The 20,834-nt window shown below is 35.9% G+C and overlaps 1 protein-coding gene across 13 annotated transcripts in view; it reads right to left on the bottom strand.

Annotated features, from left to right (window-relative positions):
* LOC127428463 (formin-binding protein 1-like) overlaps positions 1-20,834 on the bottom strand; it is a 67,792-nt gene that overhangs the window by 14,046 nt on the left and 32,912 nt on the right. For 2 of the 13 annotated variants that reach the window (XM_051676852.1, XM_051676853.1), the window contains exons 7-12: positions 19,542-19,670; positions 18,590-18,736; positions 14,561-14,755; positions 11,536-11,727; positions 4,978-4,992; positions 1,984-2,093 (exon numbers count right to left, since the gene is read on the bottom strand). In XM_051676852.1, the coding sequence (XP_051532812.1) occupies positions 1,984-2,093; positions 4,978-4,992; positions 11,536-11,727; positions 14,561-14,755; positions 18,590-18,736; positions 19,542-19,670 (788 nt within the window). Of the gene's footprint in view, positions 1-1,983; positions 2,094-4,639; positions 4,676-4,977; positions 4,993-11,535; positions 11,728-14,560; positions 14,756-18,589; positions 18,737-19,541; positions 19,671-20,834 lie in introns of all 13 variants that reach the window. The other 11 variants (XM_051676855.1, XM_051676856.1, XM_051676859.1 and 8 more) reach the window with 8 other exon arrangements.

Genomic DNA, 20,834 nt, shown 5'->3' with positions numbered 1-20,834 from the left:
AATACTTCAAAGAGTTCTCATCAAAAAATCCTCCACGTGCAGCAATGACAGCTTTGCAGATTCTTGGCATTCTAGCTGTCAGTTTGTCCAGATACTCAGGTGACATTTCACCCCACACTTCCTGCAGCACTTGCCGTAGATGTGGCTGTCTTGTCGGGCACTTCTCACGCACCTTACAGTCTAGCTGATCCCACAAAAGTTCAATGGGGTTAAGATCCATAACACTCATTTCGACTTATCTGTTGTCCAATGTCTGTGTTTCTTTGCCCACTCTAACCTTTTCTTTTTGTTTTTCTGTTTCAAAAGTGGCTTTTTCTTTGCAATTCTTCCCATAAGGCCTGCACCCCTGAGTCTTCTCTTTACTGTTGTACATGAAACTGGTGTTGAGCGGGTAGAATTCAATGAAGCTGTCAGCTGAGGAAATGTGAGGTGTCTATTTCTCAAACTAGAGACTCTGATGTACTTATCCTCTTGTTTAGTTGTACATCTGGCCTTCCACATCTCTTTCTGTCCTTGTTAGAGCCAGTTGTCCTTTGTCTTTGAAGACTGTAGTGTACACCTTTGTATGAAATCTTCAGTTTTTTTGGCAATTTCAAGAATTGTATAGCCTTCAATCCTCAAAACAATGATTGACTGATGAGTTTCTAGATAAAGCTGTTTCTTTTTTCCCATTTTTAACCTAATATTGACCTTAAGACATGCCAGTCTATTGCATACTGTGGCAACTCAAAAACAAACACAAAGACAATGTTAAGCTTCATTTAACAAACCAAATAGCTTTCAGCTGTGTTTGATATAATGGCAAGTGATTTTCTAGCACCAAATTAGCAATTTATCATGATTACTCAAGGATAAGGTGTTGGAGTGATGGCTGCTGGAAATGGGGCCTGTCTAGATTTGATCAAAAATGACTTTTTTCAAATAGTGATGGTGCTGTTTTTTACATCAGTAATGTCCTGACTATACTTTGTGATCAGCTGAATGACTTTGGTGAATAAAAGTACCAATTTCTTTCCATAAGAGCAAAATCTGTACATTATTTCAATCTTTTGGCCACCAGTGTATGTATTGACATGAAGATAAAAATACGGAGATAAAAGATTTAAGCACACCAAATCCCCACGAGACGTCAGTGAGGCTGCTGTTATACTGGAGAATCAAGCCGTTCTAACTGTAGAAGAACACGGGAACAAAAACTTTTTCTTTTTTTTTTGCCAATAATTGATAGTTCCAAAAAGCAACTATCGGCACTGATTAATCGGTTAAACCGACATGTCGGTCTACCTCTAAACTGTATGTTCTAAAAGATCTACCTTTTTTTGTGTGTTTTTGTTGGAATTCTATAAGAAAATTCCCATTAGGATTCTTTAGGATTTTTGGTAACACTTTACAATAAAGTTCCATTTGTTAACATTAGTTTACAACATTAGTTAACATAAACTAACAATAAAAAATACTTTTACAGCATTTATTAATCTTGGTTTATGTTCATTTCAACAAATACTGATACATTTTTCAAATCAAAAGTTGTATTTGTTAACATTAACTAATGTACTATGAACTAACATGAACTAACAATGAACAATTGTATTTTTATTAACTAACATTAACAAAGATTAATATGCTGATAAATGCTGTAAAAAATATATTGTTCAGTGTTAGTTCATGATACCTAATGCATTAACTAATGTTAATGAATGTGTCCTTTTTGTTAAGTGTTACCAGTTTATTTTTTAACTAGGGATATACTGTATATGGAAAAATATGGAGTTTCTATACTCACAAAAATTATTTTAAGATTTACAAATTGAACTAAGTAATCTTTAACAAAATAAAAAAAAAAAATATTATAAGTTTTATTCATTTAATTTTGTAAAAAAAAATTCACAATTCGATTTGATGGAATTTTATTATGAAATTTAAATGTGTAAATCTTATAAATAGGCTAAAAATGTTTTTTTTTAATGTATAATGTCCCTATACCTCTGGTCCATCTCTTTCTGTATGTCTTTATTGATGTCGTCTATCTTCGCCTGAAGCTTCTTCCGTCTCTGTTCTGGAGGAAGATTACTGAAGTCTTCAGGATTCGAACCCTGAGAGAAAGAGAGAGGCAAATAGTCAAACAATGTTTATCTGCATTCACCTTAAATAATTTATTACTACATTTGTATAAACAGGACGGGTCAAACCAGGGTACATCCACAATAAATGTCTAATCACATCAACTGACTATCAGCATTCTTCGGTTGTCTTTCATCTAGTTGGCTAATTTTGATTTTGGAAATAAGCCAATCAGCTTTCTGACCTGGGAATACTGCATATTATCAACAGCAAACCAAAGGACCTAATTAAATCTCTAAGATCACTGATTAACTGATCCTATTTAGTCCAATATCAACAAAACACTGATCAAACAATTTTCATAGAAACGTTATCTTATTCTGGTTGTCTTTGTTTCCACCACTTTAATTCTCTCAGACAGGCAGCATGTGCTGAGCTGTTATTCCGTGTTCTGCCACACGGTTCTGCAGATGGTTATGATTCGAACTCAATAAGTTCATCTCAATAAGAGGTCAAAATGTAAAAGGTCATAAGGAAGGCTAACCTTAACCGCTTCATGCACGTCACAACACTGTCATGCAATAACAAGCAGCCAGATTTGTTGAGCATGCATTGCATTGTCACTTAAAAAATAAAGTTTAATCAAATCACAAACACACTTCAGGCATATGGACAAACCAACACTCCTTCCATTAAATATTTAGATCAGTCAAGATATATTCACAACATACATGCTACACTGATTTTTGTACTCACCTTCTTCAAAATGAAGATAATAAATTAAATGTTAATTAATGATCATTTTGATTCTTTCAAAAATGAAAGTATATGGTTTTTATTACAAAAAAGTTTAAATAATCAACATGGTAGTAAATCAATTTGTAATAAACCAAATCAATAATCTGGAAGAAAATATATTACATAATAATACACAGATGTAATGAAGGTTTTGTTTTAATCCAACCACTATCTATATAAAAAAATCCAATCATACTTGACTATCACTGGAAACATGTACTAAGCAATCACATGTAAACATATTAGGGAGGGGCTAAGAGTAAGGCACTCTCTGATTGGTTAAGATATTTGACATATTCTAATCAATGATAATCATTAAAGGGATAGTTCACCCAAATATGAAAATTCAGTCATTGTTTACTCACCCCTGTGTTGTTATAACCCTATATGACTTTCTTTCTTTTTCTTAACACAAAAGGAGAAATTGAAAAAAAAAAAAGAATTGTGCTCAGTGATTTAATTAAATGGCAGTTTATGGTGACCACCTCTTCAAGCTTAAAAAAAAAAACACAAAATTATAATTTAGAAGTCTAATAAATTATTCCATGAGACTCATGATTGTTATGAAAGTATATGATAAGGTTTGGTGAGAAACAAATCGAAATCGAATGTACTATTAAGATAAAATGTTCACTGACCATTGATTTCCTGTGCACGTTTATGATAAGGCAACAGTTCACGAAGCTCCCTCGTGACATTGGGGTGTTCAAGCATAAACTTGTTTTGTTTATCTAAAAACAGGTCCTCCACAGCGAAAGCGACAACAGAACACAACACATCTGCACACAAAACAGAGAACAGAACTTACTAAACATGTCTGAAGAGTTTGTAGTCGAAGAATTGATGCATTTCTATGCCCAGCCTTATTTTTTTTGAACAGAGTACTCGGAAATTAAACACCGAGTCACACCGTGTTCTAACCTGATGGCAACTGAGATGCGATTAAAGGTATAATTTCTATGTTTATCAGAGTTTTTATCCTAACCTTCTATTTTTGGCATCACGCAGTTAACTCCGTCCGCTGTGAACTGGCACCAGCTAAAAAAAATTGTTTTTTTAAATAAGGCTGGGCATAGAAATGCATCAATTCTTTGACTACAAACTCTTCAGACATGTTTAGTAAGTTCTGTTCTCTGTTTTGTGTGCAGCTGTGTTGTGTTCTGTTGTTGCTATCACTACTGAGGACCTGTTTTTAGATAAACAAAACAAGTTTCTGCTTGAACGGCTGTGTGAACTGTTGCTCTGGTGCCCTATCATGAACGTGCACAGGAGATCAACGGTCAGTGAACAATTTCACTAAATAATACATTAGATTTCGGTTTGTTTCTCACCAAACCTTATCATATACTTTCATAACAATCATGAGTTTCATGGAATAATTTATAAGACATCTGAATTATACTTTTGTGTTCTTTTGAAGCTTGAAGAGGTGGTCCCATAAACTGCCATTGTATGACATCACTGAGCACAACATTTTTTCACAATTTCAAAAGAAAAAGAAAAAGTCATATGGGATTATAACAACACAGGGGTGAGTAAACAATGACTAAATTTTCATTTTTGGGTGAACTATCCCTTTAAGTAAATAGTCCAGCATAAGAAAAAAAAAAAATCAACCTTGATAAACATGAAAAAAAATCACACATTTCATATTATGCCATGTATCTGGTTAGGAATTAAAATATTAAATTGTTTAAAATGCAAGGGACAAAATCAGGGCAAACTGGACATGATGGATGGACAAATAAACACGAGGACAAAAAAACGTGTGTCAGATCACCTCGATAAGGTTCCGCACGTGGGCATTGAGTGAGAGCTACACAGAGGAACAGTCAGACAGTCACCACGGCAATGAGACAAAACAAAAACAAACATCAACAAAAACATAAATGAGACAACAACATGGTTTTGAACTTAAAAATCACACAAACAGGTCAAATTATATTTGAAAAAGGATGACAAAAGCTTGTTTTTATAAAAGAAAAAAAACTTGAAATAATCAATATAAGGGGTAAACACAAAGGAACACTGAGCAATGTTAAGGACCATGTGTTACTACGACGACGAACATGCTACAGTCATGCCGCTATACGGACATGCTACTGAGGTCATGCTTACCAGCTTGAGAGAGAGCTTCTCGGACGAATACAATAGAGAGAGCGATCAAGGGAAAGAAACAAGAGAGAAGATATCAGAGGTGGCAACAACAGACTGCTGTACACTTGAAACACACACATGCAGGTTGGTTTAGATGTGTTATGATGTCACTGGTGAAGCTCACTACATCAAGTTTAATTCATATCAGAAGTGTTTTCGAAACCCTTAAATTATCATGATGTGCATGATAGCTTATTTTGACAAATAAACACACATTAGCTTACGTACATGCCCACCTCATACATTCAGTCACTTAGAGACTCACTATCTGTTCTTCAAGAGTCTTTAAGATATTCCAGAATGTTTGTACTGTTATTCTGTTATATTTGTATATCCCCACACTATTTTTTGTTTATTTCATTTGCTAATACAAGGAGGCCCCTGCCCAATTGTGGGGGACAACAAATCCCGGTGACAACAGTCATTCATTCATTCCTATGAGGGAAACAGGGAAAAATACGTTAGTTACAACTAAAAAAATGCCAAAAAGATGTTGTGTAGTTTTATGCATCCCAAACAAAGCCGAAAACGCGGAACTGAATTTTTATTCGCCCGTCAAGCGAGATAAAAAGAAGCCATAAGTGAACTGCCGTGGCTGCAAGCAATTGATAGAAAAGAATGAACCCTTCATCTAAAAATGTAAATGTCTGCAGCAGACTTATTATTACAGGTAAAAATAGACAAAATAAACAAATAGATGAATAAATGTCACAAAGTCATGCTGAAATGCTAAAATCCTCCAAGCATCCTCCTATGTTGGGGAGACCATCATTAGCTGCTATTACCCCATGGATGGTCTTAACGATCAGGTCCCTACTGGGTCAAATTGACCTGTTTTTTATCTTCAATTTCAAAAGCTTGTAATAAAGGCTCTGTTTGCTCTATCTCTCTACGTTTGGTCTTAAATCGTTCCTCTGGGTGGCAGCAAACACTGTAATTTTTTTTTTCTCTCTATCACCTTCTTTCAACGTGTTTTGTGTGTCTGCACATAGATATAGATAATTATAAAAATTATAAATTATATCCAGTCTTTATGGGAAACCACACCCTTCGCCCATGTTTTGTGGAATTTCTTGGCCTCTGAATGGACTACAAATTTGTTCTTGGTGTCATTTGAAAACTAGCAATGTTGTTTCATCATTTCATCATCAATAGTAAGGAACATAATTTGTTTATATTATACATTTTTGCTGAACTGCATTTTTTTCTGGTCATTTGAGACATAACAGTGGATTATTTACCATGACAAGCTGAGAGACAAGTAAAAATAGACTCATTTTTGTAGAAAACAACTATTCAAATTGACCTGTGAGTCCATCCAAGGGTTAAACTGCACAGTTTCTAATGTAGCTTTCTTTTAGCAACAAAAAACTACCGCTTTTCACCTTTTTTTTTTTTAATTTGTTTTTAATAGCCAAATCTATCGGATACTGTACAGCATTTGTACTCGTTTTCCTTGTTTTTCGGAATTAATGGGTAACTATGGTAAACAGGTTTTGTTTTTTCCCACGCTGTTGCCGACTGTATCTATTCTGTGGCTTTGACCATTTTTCCTTTTAATGCAGTGAACTTCAGCAGGTTTTACTAATGAAACAATTATTTTAGAGGGTCACATGTGCATGACATCATCAGACTAAAGCAAATGTCAGCCAACAAACAGTAAAACAGGGATGGGTTTACAGGAAAAGACAGAAGGACCAGTATAGGAGAGATACAGGGCAAGAATAGAAAATAAAAAGAGAAAGAAACAAAAATGAAGCGATTCCGATTTGATACTTTTTGGGTAACCCTGCATGTGAACGGATATTATATCAAAAGAGCTCATGTTTAGGTAACGTGTATAAAGAGCTTTAAATGGCTGATCTAAGGTCAGTTATTTCTGTGTAATATTTTCAATAACATAATTATATATCTACATATATAATTTTAATAAATATAAAATAATAATAATAAATATATAAAACCAAATAATAATACAAATTAAATTAAAATCATAAATATAAAATATTTGTAAATGTATGTAAATATTTGATGAACATTTTATAATGAATATAACTACTGCGAGGCTTCGTAAGAAAGATACAACCTTCTAATGAGACGATATGAGGGACTTCATTTTTAGGGTGCTCAAACTATGGCGCTAATATACATTAACTATTGGTTTTTGATACCTAAAGATTTTGTACTCTGACAAATGCACAAATGTACGAAAGGACATAGTGTTTGACGTGTCATATGCTTTTTACACTCTCTGACTAACACATGAAGATGCCAACAGGATGTAGAATTAATTGTGCAACAGATATAGATAATGAACACTGGATTGCTTGTAAAGTGATGTATGTCCAAAAATAAACATCCATAACATATCAAAGCAGCAAAATGACGTTTTGTTTGTAATGGAAACAAAAGGGGTAAATTCTTAATGTACTTCGCATATGATAAAGTGTTACGAGCACAGGAAGTTGACTGTGAATGCACTAGGCACTCGTGACACTTTTAGAATTAACCCCTCCCACAAAAGCTGATTTGCTGCCAGAGCACAGGGATGGAGCCAAGCTGCTTAAGGTGCATAAGGGAGGTGGGATCACAAGCCAAGATAGCCAATGAGAGAGCCAGTTGATGATGATGTCATTTTTTTCAACTACAGATGTATTTTAATAGTAAATATCAGACGCTAACCTCATTCAAGGAAATAATTAAAAAAGATCAAGCTTAATGAAGATTTTCAGCGTCTTTAAATGTTTAAAATATCAATGTCTTTTAATATTTTGTGAAACAGCCACTAAATGAGGTTACGTCTGTTAACACTGTATTTTAGCTAAACACTCATTCAAGTACACTCTCTCTCTCACACACAAACACACAAACACTTTCTTCCTCTCACACACTTACGACATATTGCCTGGCCTCGAAAGCATACGTAGGCCGGCCGAGAGTCCTCTTCATAAGTTCTTTATTATAATAGAGAGACTGGGCAGACTGCAGCAAAGAATAAACCCTAATTACACACACACACACACACACACACACACTGAACAACTATAAAAACAGCCAACGCTACATTCAAGCTCCAAACTTCAACAAACACACAAATATGCAAAATAACATACTTACATTTACACACCTCTAACACACAATCACAAATAACCCAAGCTCTTACACAAAGACAAGCACTTACACTTACATACATTTAACAATCGCACATTTAAAGAACTTTTAAGAACATATAATTCTTCAAGACTAGGAGTGGCAAGCTTAAGGAATTTTACGATTCAGGTTCCGATTCCTTTTAATGATTCCGGAAACTTAACGGTTCCGTTAACAATTCTGTTAGTACTTTTGAGGAAGAAATATTTGGAAATAAGTAATGCAATTCTTATTGGATCTACTGTCCTCAGCAGCTTGTTACAAAATGATGAAAGAACCAACTCATTGGAGTCATTCATTCGGGAATCTAACTACACTGGTCGTGCTGTATGCTTCGCGCTGTAGATTCAAAAGAACCGACTCATTGGAATCATTCGTTCAGGAATCGGACTACACTGGTCACACTATATGTTTCGCATTTTAGATTCAAAAGAACAGACTCATAAGAGTCATTCATTCGGGAATTGGACTATACTGGTCGCACTGTATGTTTTGCGCTGTAGATTCAAAAGAACCGACTTATTGAAATCATTCGTTCAGGAATCGTGCTACACTGGTCGCACTGTATGTTTTGCATTTTAGATTTAAAAGAACCAACTCATAAGAGTCATTAATTCAGGAATCGGACTACACTGGTCAAGCTGTTTGTTTTGCAGTGTAGATTCAAAAGAACTGACTCATTGGAGTCATTTGTTCAGGAAACTAACTACACTGGTCACACAGTATGTTTTGCATTTTAGATTCAAAAGAACCGACTCACAAGAGTCATTAATTCGGGAATTGGACTACACTGGTCAAGCTACTACTGTACTACCATAAATATAAAGGAAGAAATAGTAAGAGTAGTATGGTAATGTGCCATTCCGAACTCAGCCTCAGAGTCTTCCAGCACAGTGTTGTGTCCACATCGGTGGAAGAATGCACGTTCAAGAACTGTTAACAGAACCGAAAGTCATTACATTTCCATTCTAAGTTTGTGATATGCTCTTGTGTGTATTTCCTAAAACTCTTGAAGAACATAAGGCATTAGTGAAAGTGCAGTGTGTGTAGACGTAACACTGTATCTCCTAAAAACAGTCAAAAAACATTCATTAAACACATCAAACTTCTTTAAAAATGATGCTCTAATACTTTATATAAAATCACACTTTATGTAAACGTAACACATACAGGATAAACAACTATACAAAGCTTAGGAGCACAAATGGAGAGGATGAAAGGGTATAACATTTTAGCCTATTAAAGTTTCTCATTCTAAAATGCTTTAAAATGCTATCACGCCATTGTTTTTAACTCTCTGCACCCATAACATCTCCGCTCTCCTTTTCTTTCTTCTCTAGGACCTAATTTTCGCCACTAACTCCACACAATATCAGTCGAACCAAACATCACTCTTGAGTGCGTGTATTTTGAAAAAGGAAGGAACATACAGAGCTGTCAGCATGTTCAGAGGACAAATCTAAGATTTCCTTGCATTTCCTGTTTGATGAATAAACAGCCCAAAATAGGAAATGAAAGATATATTTTACTGATAATCGATTCTTGTATCTAGCTTTGAATCTGAGAGAAATATCTGTGTTTGGTGCAGTTTAAAAGGATAAAAAGATCTGAGATTTGCACAGGCACATGGGAAACCAGAGCTTTTCTCTGATATCTGCTGTGTTTTACTTCTGTTATCTTTACAGAGTCATTCAAACTGCCAAATCTTTGCTCACACTCACGGAAACATGTGGATGCCCTTCCTGAAGGGAAGGTGAATGTGGTCGGACTTTATCAAAAGATCACGTGTTTGTGTGCATGTATAAATAGAAGACATTGTACTGAATTTTGCGCACATTCATTGCAATGTGTGTCTGTGCGTGTAATCACATCACTCAGGACAAACCTTTTCTGTTTTGAGCACCCTTTTATTTTTTTTATCTTTCTCTGCACGTGGGACATGTCCCCTAACTGGCGCCCCTGTGTGTATGTGCAGTATTTAAATAGGTGAGACAGTGAAATCATGGTAAACGCAAACAACAAAAAGCAAAAGAGAGAAAGATAGATTTGACAGAGAGAAAGAGGGATAATGAATTTCATTAGCTGTATGAGGTAGAGGAAAAAGGAGCTGAAGGATTTCCAAAAATTCCACTGCTGCTTCCAGAACATGTGTCACATTATGACATCATCACCTCCAGAATCTGAGTCACATTATGACATCATTGCCTTAAGAATCTGATGCTACTTTCAAGTCCTCCTGAAAAGCTCCAATAGAAGTCTTATATATTTGAAATGCCAATCTTAATTTTATTTGGTAGATATTTCAGCCTTAGGTGTGCTATTTGGGAGTTTAGTAGATTTTTCGATTCACAGAAAAAGTTGAGTCAGAAATTTGGGGTCTAAAGGAAATCTAAAGTGTAAATACGACATTGTGGTACTGTTCATTTGAAAACTCATCTCATAAAGGAGTGTTTCTTCAACTTGGGGCACTGTCACGTCCCATTTTTATTAAAACGACATTTTTATTCAAACTATGATAATCTAAATAAAGAGTGAAACAAACAAAAACCATTTCAATATTTATTGTGTGAAAACTAAATCTAGCAATTTAAAAAAAAAAAAGAAAGAAAGAAACGGTCCCACAACAATTTGGCTCGTAATCAGTCTTAGATATTTTTATCTTAGACAAGTTTTACCAATTTAATTCAGTTTAAGATCCCAAAATTCAATTTGATGGAAATGTTTTATGAAATTGAAATGTGTAAATCTTTTTTTTTTTTTTCTCCCCAATTTTGGAATGCCCAATTCCCAGTGCGCTCTAAGTCCTCGTGGTGGCGCAGTGACTCGCCTCAATCCGGGTGGCGGAGGACGAACCTCAGTTGCCTCCGCGTCTGAGACCGTCAATCCGCACATCTTATCACGTGGCTTGTTGAGCGCGTTACCGCGGAGACATAGCGTGTGTGGAGGCTTCAAGCTATTTTCCACGGCATACACGCACCACTCCCCACCTTCCCTGAGATGCATGTACATGCACTTGTTGGACATTGTTAGTAGACAAATAAAAAAAATTAAAAATATGGGTGAAAACTGTTTTAACAAGTCTTTACATTCTAGAGGTGCACAGTGCTAAAAGTGTCAGAAGTTGAAGAAACACCCAAATACGATCATTCTGACATGACTTAAAGACAGAATCAGTCACATTCTGACATCATCAGGTGGTTTCAAATCTAGAATATCATTCCAAAATCACTTAAAAATGCCATTCGGCTCCTTTTTTCTTTAAGCAAGTGAACAGTTTCATGACAGGTCAGACGATGACACAGGCAAAGAGCTGCAACGCACACATAAACACACGGAAGACACGCAATGCGAGCATGCACAGATACTCACCCCGCGCCGGAGGCTCCTGAGGCAGTGCATTTTGGGCTTGGAGGTCATGAGGTCGTTGAATCGGTGGGACAGGGGCTCCTTTGACTGTTTGGGGGTCTGAGGAGTGGGGCAGGGGTCAGGGGTCACAGCAGAAGGTGAGGGGGGGTCAGGAGGGGGCTGGCATGGTAAGGGGGATGTTAACAGGGACATAAGCTACCGGTAAGACACGTGCCACAGAGCAGCGACCAGTGAGTGAGAGAGATTTAGAGAGAGAGAGGGTGAGAGAGAAAGAGAGGTAGTGGGGACGAAATCGATCAAGAAGGAGGTAAAAAAAGAAGGGGGAACACAAAACAAGACAAATAAGGACCCAAAAATGTTACAGAACTGAACCAACGAATTAATCAATTAATCAATTAATGAAACAAAAGATAAACAAACTAAAATGGAACATAAATTAAATGCAAACTGAAAGAAACACGCTGCAGCTGTGGTGTTATTAACCCTGTGAGCGAGAAAGTTAGTGCGTTAAACTCTGTTCGGTATATCAGGGGTCACATGCAGGGGTCAACTCACTGCAGAACCGTTTATAGGGATAGTTCACCCAAAAATGAATGTTTTTCATCATTTACCCACTCTCCTGTTGTTACAAAACCCATATGACTTTCTTTTTTCTGACTGTGAGCTTCAGTCACCATTCACTTTCATTGTATGGAAAAAAGATGCAATGAAAGTGAATGGTGACTGAAAATAACATTCTCCCTTTCATCTTCTTTTGCGTTCCATGGAAGAAAAAAAGTCATATGGGTTTGGAACAATATGAGGGTGAGTAAATAATGACAGAATTTTCACTTTTGGGTGAACTGTCACTTTAACAAATACTTCATGCACAGCACACACACACCATTATCTAAAGTACTGGAAAAACTGCTTTCAGGTCAACCATTTGCTCTTTTTCTCTCTCTCTCACACACTTTCTTATTAACAAGCTCCCCAAAGCGAATAATTAATGAATCTGTGTTCTGGGACGGCTGACATTCTGTTCCCAACAGATTAGAAACCTCGTTAAACATCTACACCCAACTAAAATCTATTCTTTATACGGTAAAGACCCCATGAAATCATAAGTTTGTGTCTTTTATAACATGGCTATTACAATTAAAGCCATCTATATATTTGTGTACAAAATAAAAGTTTGACCTTCACAGGATCATAAACAAAATTTAGCCCGATTAAACGCTGTCTATAATGGGAAAATCCACCATCCCTAATTTATATATTATATATATATATATATATATATATATATATATATATATATATATATATATATATATATATAAAAAGTTGCCTCCGACAAGCAATAGCAAGAAGCCAGAATTTATTTACTTTAAAATCATCTTCACGTTTTCATCATTACAAGATGTCAAGTATGGTTTTGCTGGGTTGTTAAAATGCTATTGGCTATTTAACAAAAAACGACAAACCAAATGAAATTTGTTTCATTGTTAATGACCACAAGAAATAATTTAGACTCACCCCTCATTTATTTAAATAAAAGAAATCTTGTTTACAGTGAGGCACTTACAGTGGAAGTGAATGGGGCCAGTCCATTAACATCAAAATACTCACTGTTTCAAAAGTATAGCCATATGACATAAGCATTATACATGTTAACATGATTTTAGTGTGATAAAATCACTTACTAACCTTTTCTGTGTAAAGTTGTATCCCATATTACACCTTTGTTGTCATGACAACATAACGGCGGTAAATGTTGTAATCTGGTAAACACAGTAACACTGGTAAATCCCTGATTTTATCACCCTAAAATCATACTAACACATATAATGTTTACATCTCGTGGCTATACTTTTGAAACAGTGTGTATATGAATGTTTATGGACTGGCCCCATTCACTTCCATTGTAAGTGCCTTTTTGTAACTGCGACTTTCTTTGGTCAATAAATGAGGAACAGTCCAAATTATTTTGTGGTAATCAACACTATGCCACAAATGCTGTTAATTTGGCTTAATTTTTATTGTATTCCTTTCAGAGAAATCTAAAGAAACCTAACCTATGACATTAACCAGGCTATAATATTTGGTGGTACACATATGTATTATTCTTGCATAAACACAGTGGAAGTCATTTAGTTGTGTATGAGATATGTGTGTGTTTGGCTAAATGACTAACAGTGTTTTATTGAATGTAGTCTCTAAATAAAGAGTCTAAACAGTCTCCAAACTGTCCACAAACTCACAACATACACAGAATAAGATAAGTAATGGCAAAGACCTGACAAAAACACACACAGACACACATCATTAAATATGTTTCAAAGTGTTAATGCTCACATCCTGGTCCTGCGAGGTTAGGCGGGGTTTAGACTGAGCATGCTCGGTAAGAGTGGAGCCTTTGATGCAAATGTCAAAGGTCACGACAGCCATAAGAAGACAAAGGAAGATGAGGAAAAGGATGAAGACTGTTGATACCATGGAAACAGCAATGATGAGTGACCGAAGAAGACAATTACTCTCGGTTTGAGAGTACAGTAAGGGGAAAGGTTTTAGGATTACGATTCTCTGCAATGTCAAAGGTCATAGGTCAAAGGTGAGGCCTCTCAGGCAGTGCATTAGTAAGTTATTGTTCGAGTGTCAAGATGAACGTAGAACGTTTGTTTTTCGTGCAGGTGAATGGAGGGGAGGTAATAGGAGAGGAAAACGATGGCGGCAAACGAATAACAGCATCTAAAACTACTACAATAAAAATACATAACTAACTACACAAATCCAAACAACCTACACACAAATGAAAACTAATATCAAAATAAACAGCGCAAACTGATACAAAAAAAATATATATAAATACAATTACAGAAACACAAGTAACAATCATTCTTATGAGCTTTTCATTCTTATAATTTTTATGTTTTATATTTCCGAATTGCGTTTTTCACATTTTATCTGTGAAATCTAAGAAATGTAGCTGTTAGGCTGCAACAGAATGCAGTGTGTGTGTGTGTGTGTGTGTGTGTGGGTGTTTTACCTTGTTTTTCTTAATGAAAGGCCAGAGTGTTTTGCTCTTGCTCTTGCTCGATCGTTCGCTCTTGATGTCCGAGCGTGAGTTAGTAAGGCTGGTCTCAGACACCGTCCTCTTCATCGCCTGACCGTAGTCTTCAAACTCCACATCGCCTGGAGGCTCGAAGCCAGACTTATACGACTCTATCACCTGAGACGAGTCCTGCAGGGGTGACATTGTTGAAGCAAGTCTTACTGTCACACGTACACAGAAACAAACATGTTTTCCTAGCTATCTGAAAGGGAACTTCCTCACTGACCTCTATTTTTCTGAAATGAAATAGACTAGCCCAAAAACATTCCATAAAATATATATTTTGGCATTTTTGGATTATAATTAACACAGTGTTTGGTCTCTTTATAAATCATTTTCCTTCTGACACCAACCAAAAGTTCCATGGTACAACTATGTTTTTGTTTTTTTCATTAATGGAATGTTTTTGTAACATGTAAATACAATGGTATTTACCATGTTATATATTAGAGGTCGACTGATGAATCGGTTTTGCTGATTAATCAGCACCGATCGTTGATTTTGAAAATATTGGTTATTATTATCAAAACGAGCAGAGTAAGAACATTTTTAACATATTTAATACAGCGATTTTAAAAACTATTGGTAAATTAATCAGTTATCGGTTTTCTTCCAAAAACGTTGTTATCGGTATAGGCAAAATCCAACAATACTCAACCTCTAGTATATACTGTATATTATATATTTTTAGAAACACAATTATTTCTGCATTTGAGTTGTCAGCAATCAATAAAAGATAGAAAATATAGGGGCCTGGGTAGCTCAGTGAGGATTGACGCTGACTACCACCCCTGGAATCGCGAGTTCGAATCCAGGGTGTGCTGAGTGACTCCAGCCAGGTCTCCTAAGCAACCAAATTGGCCCAGTTGCTAGGGAGGGTAGAATCACATGGGGTAACCTCCTCGTGGTCGCGATTCATGGTTCTCGCTCTCAATGGGGCATGTGGTAAGTTGTGCGTGGATCGTGGAGAGTAGCATGAGCCTCCACATGCTGTGAGTCTCCGCGGTGTCATGCACAGCAAGACACGTGATAAGATGCACAGATTGACGGTCTCAGAAGCGGAGGCAACTGAGACTTGTCCTCCGCCACCCGGATTGAGGTGAATAACCACGCCACCAAGAGGAACTACTAAGTAGTGGGAATTGGGCATTCCAAATTGGGAGAAAAAGGGGATAAAAAAAATTAATTAAAAAAAGTTATTGGATTCCTTCCAAAAACTTGGTTATCAGTATAGGCAAAACCCAATTTCACTCAACCTCTAGTATATATATTATATATATATATCTTTATAAATACAATAATTTCTGCATTTATTATGTCAGCAATATGAAACAAAATTTAAATCAGATTAATCGGTTATCGGCTTTCTTCCAACACCTTAGAACTCGTTATCGGCAAAATCCAATATCGGTCGACCTCTAGTATACAGTATACATTATACATCTTTAGAAACACAATAAATTCTTAATTTGAGATTACAGCCATTAATAAAAGACAAAAAATAAATCAGATGAATCAGTTTCCGGTTTTCTTTGGAAAAACTTGGTTATCGATATAGGCAAAACCCAATTTTTCTCGACCTCTAATTTCTATATATATATATATATATATATATATATATATGTACAAACTCAATAATTTCTGCATTGTCAGCAATCAATATACCAATTAAATCAGATTAACCAGTAATTGACTTTCTTCCAACACCTTAGTTCTCCGTATTGGCACAATCCAACATCGTTCGATCTCTAGTATATACAGTGCATTCAGAAAGAATTCATAACCTTTAATTTTTTCACATTTTGTTATGTTGCAGCCTTATGCTAAAATTCTTTAAAATATTTTTTTCACATCAATCTACACTCCATACCCCATAATGACAAAGCAAAACTAGATTTTTGATAACTTTACAAATTTATTAAAAAGAAAAAACTGAAGTATCACACTGACATAAGTATTCAGACTCTTTACTATGACACTTTAAATTTAGCTCAGGTGCATCCCATTTCTCTGGATCATCTTTGAGATGTTTCTACACTTTGACTGGAGTCAACCTGTGGCAAATTCAATTGATTGGACATGATCTGGAAAGGCACACCTGTCTATATAAAATGTCTCACGGCTGAAAATGCATATCAGAGCAAAAATCCATGAGGTCAAAGGAACTGTCTGCAGAGCTCAGAGACAGGATTGTGTCGAGGCACAGATCTGGGGAAGGCTACAAAAAATGTAGGCTGCACTGAAGGTTCCCAAGAGCACAGAGGCCTCCATAATACTTAAATGGAAGAAGTTTGGAACAACAAGGACTCTTCCTACAGCTGGCCACCCGGCCAAACTGAGTAATCGGGGGAGAAGAGCCTTGGTAAGAGAGGTGACCAAGAACCCGATAATCACTCTGGTTGAGCTCCAGAGATCATGTGTGGAGGTGGGAAAAACTTGCATAATGACAACCATCATTGCAACACTCCACCGATCTGGGCTTTATGGCAGAGTGGCCAAACGGAAACCTCTCCATAGTGCAAGACACGAAGATTAAACTGTTTGGCCTCAATTCCAAGCCTAGTCCAAAGCGCTCAGGACTTCAGACTAGGCCGAAGTTTCACCTTCCAACAAGATAATAACCCTAAGCACACAGCCAAGACAAGGCAAGAGGGGCTTAGGGACAACTCTGTGAATGTCCTTGAGTGGCCCAGCCAAAGCCAGGACTTGAACCCAATTGAACATCTCTGGAGAGACCTGAAAATGGCTGTCCACCGACGGTCCCCATCCAACCTGACAGAGCCTGAGAGGATCTGCAGAGAAGAATGGCAGAAAATCCCCAAATCCAGGTGTGCAAAGCTTGTCCCATCATACTCAAAAAGATTTGAGGCTGTAATCGCTGCCAAAGGTGCTTCAACTAAGTACTGAGTTAAGGGTCTGAATACTTATGTTAATGTAATATTTCAGTTGTTTCTTTTTAATAAATTTGTAAAGTTATCAAAAATCTGGTTTTGCTTTGTCATTATGGGGTATGGAGTGTAGATTGATGTGAAAAAAATAATAATTTAAAGCATTTTAGCATAAGGCTGCAACATAACAAAATGTGAAACAAATTAAGGGGTCTGAATACTTTCTGAATGCACTGTAAATGATATATCTTTAAAAACACAATCACTTCTGCATTTGAGATGTCAGCAATCAATAAAAGAGAGAATAAATCAGATTAATCAGTTATCGGCTTTCTTCTAGTACCTTAGTATTTGGTATCGGCAAAATCCAAATATTGGTCGACCTCTAGTATACAGTGTATATTATAGATCTTTATGAACACAATCATTTCTTCATTTGAAATTTCAGCAATCATTAAAAGACAGAAAATAAACTTTTAAAACATGTTTGAGATTTTAGACAAACTCAAAAGTGACCCAATATTATCCTGTTTACTAGTGTATGTTAACTGGTAGTTTTGAAGGGTTGAATCAAAAAAGTGTACTGAACACTCCAGTATCAAATACCAGTCATTGCAAGAATAATTACAAGCTTTACAGACTTAAGTCAAATTAGATGCCATATTTAATTTAGCACAGACTAAAAAAAGATGGTTTGGGATATAAAAACAGTCAAATATTCTAAGGGTTGATTGTTCAACCAACAACATTTTGAAAAAATGTCTTTCCATAAATTTGTAATGGACAAAAAAGTCATGCTTTTGATTGCATCAAATCAAATATGACTGTTTCGCTATGATATTTGTGCCACTTGCAGCAGTTCTGAGATCAGGTATCAGTGGTTTGCTGAGAATCTAGATCAGTAGCAGTGGCAAATATGGAGTTTAAATGTATTTTAGGAGACCAGATAAAGACAAATTAGTTCTTGTTTAGCTCAGATGCATCAGAAGTTCTGGTATGGTAGTAAGTTTTCCAGGCAGAAGAGGGCGCTAGAATTTAAACCCCCATCTTTAGCCTTTCTGACTGTGTTACATACGGTCTTGGATTCGATGGACTCCGCTGCCTGTGTGATTCCATCCAGGCATTTCCCGATGATGGGCAGAATCTGTCGGTCAACTTCGGCAAACGTTTTCAGTGAATCACCCACTCGATCTATCCTCTTCTCCTCCATCACCTGGATCTTCTGCTCGCAACACACACAGAAAGAGTATGAGTTTTTGTGTGTGTAAGGGCAGAGAGAGAAAGAGAGAAAGGGAGAGAGAGAGGTCTTGTTCAAAAACTTGAGTGAGATGCCTACATAGGCAGCATTTAAAGGCCATCATAGGTGAACTTCAGATGCAAAGCATGTTTTTGTTTTGTGGAGAAGGCATTCCCAGAGAACACTGCGATGAGCTCCGTGAAAAAAAATCCAATAAAGTTGTCAGGCAAAGCTAGAGAAATTATGATAATAAATGAACTAATAATTCATTTGATACCTTAAAGAGACCAAAAACATCACAAGCTAGCATCTATATATAACGGTAAGAATTTATTTAAATATATAACGAGTAAAATTCATGATAAGAAAAATTCACATGTGTCATATTTGGTAAGTAAAACCATTTTATTTCAGATGAACAATATAGTAAGTGGCTGGAGTAGTTCTGCAGCGCATCCAAAATAAAAACAGGATGTAAGTTATCTGAAGGTGCATCGCAACATGACAATTTATGCTTCTGGTCTAAAAAGCATAATTGATTATAACAGGAGTGATTTTGATGCGCTGCGCCACTCACTTCATGTTTATTTAATGGCGTGTCAAATTAAAAACGCATTTCAACACATGACATTCTGCTCTATTCGTGGCACTGTGTCCACCTTTTTTTTTTTTGCGCATGGACACATTCAGTGTGAACTGTCCCTAAGAATGTAGCTGCCTATGTAGGCAGCAGAGAGCAAGCCAGCTCTCTTGGTTTGCGAACAGAACCACAGATTGTATATTTGTGCACCTGGAAAATACTGGGGATGATGGTGTAATAATGTTCATTCTGTTCTTGGTTGAATTTCTGCAGGTATGAAGAATATTCACTCTTGCTGTCAGAAGCCATTTGGTGTCTCATCTGAGCCTGCTGTCGCGCCTGAGAGAGACACAGACAGATATAGGGTCATATGAAGTACTATCATTGATAATGCAGTCAAGTGAATACAAGCTTTATAAAAAGCCACAAAGATTCGCACACATACACACATATAAGAGTATCACTCACGCTCAAAATAACACACACATCAATCAGTTCGACTCAAAATTAAAAGTTTTGTTTTCAGTGTCATCAACTTCCCCTTAATTCACACACAGGCACGTAGACAAACCTAAATATACATGCACACAGCACAAACCTCAGACTACACACACCTTTGGCCTCTTTTACACAGATATCCATTAATAACATGCAGCCATGACAGGAAAGCGATACCAGTGAAGAGTTAAATTAAAACTACAAGTGAACTCTCCCTCACAAAGACTTAAAAAGGTTATCGGTATAATAAACAATAATACACATTAGAGGTAACATCTGTGTTCACAGGAGAAATAATTAAATATAGTGTTATTTGCATGAATTATCCAATTACTTATGTAACTGCCATTAAAGCTTGAAGTGAGAAGTATAACAGAAATGCTTGACATCAATCCATAAAACTGCAAACACAAATATAAAAAAGCATTCTTTTTTTTTTTTCACTGCATGAGAAAGAGAAAGAGAGAAAGAGAGAGAGGTGGTGTCATGTCAGCCACATCCTGAACTGATTCTATGAAATCAACTTGTTAACCTGAGGTATGGTGTTGCTTTGGATACACTAAAACTTCACAGTGAGCACAGTGTGTGTTTGCAAGACGTGAATTTGGAAAAAATCCACATCAGTTTTACCCTAAAGTCACATCATTCTCACTGAAAATTCATTGAAATAAATAAGAAACCTGCATCTATCGATGATAGTACTTCAGTTAGATCATTTAAATAAAAATGTTCCATGAATGTCCAATTACAAATTTACTGTATATATATATATATATATATATATATATATATATATATATATATATATATATATATACTGTATATAAATTAAATAAATATTACAATTTATTTCAGAAATTTTATTAAATAAGAATAAATATTAAAACATTTTATTATACACATTAAAATATATATTAAATGTAACTACTTCAGTCTGCGTGCATTGAATTTATTTAATACACGAGTTTCACAATTTGAGCTGAATTACTGAAATAAATGAACTTT

Source organism: Myxocyprinus asiaticus, chromosome 38, assembly GCF_019703515.2.
Source record: "Myxocyprinus asiaticus isolate MX2 ecotype Aquarium Trade chromosome 38, UBuf_Myxa_2, whole genome shotgun sequence".
In the NCBI taxonomy this organism is placed as follows: domain Eukaryota; kingdom Metazoa; phylum Chordata; class Actinopteri; order Cypriniformes; family Catostomidae; genus Myxocyprinus; species Myxocyprinus asiaticus.
Note: the sequence above shows the minus strand (reverse complement) of the source record. Positions and strands in the feature narration are given on the sequence as shown.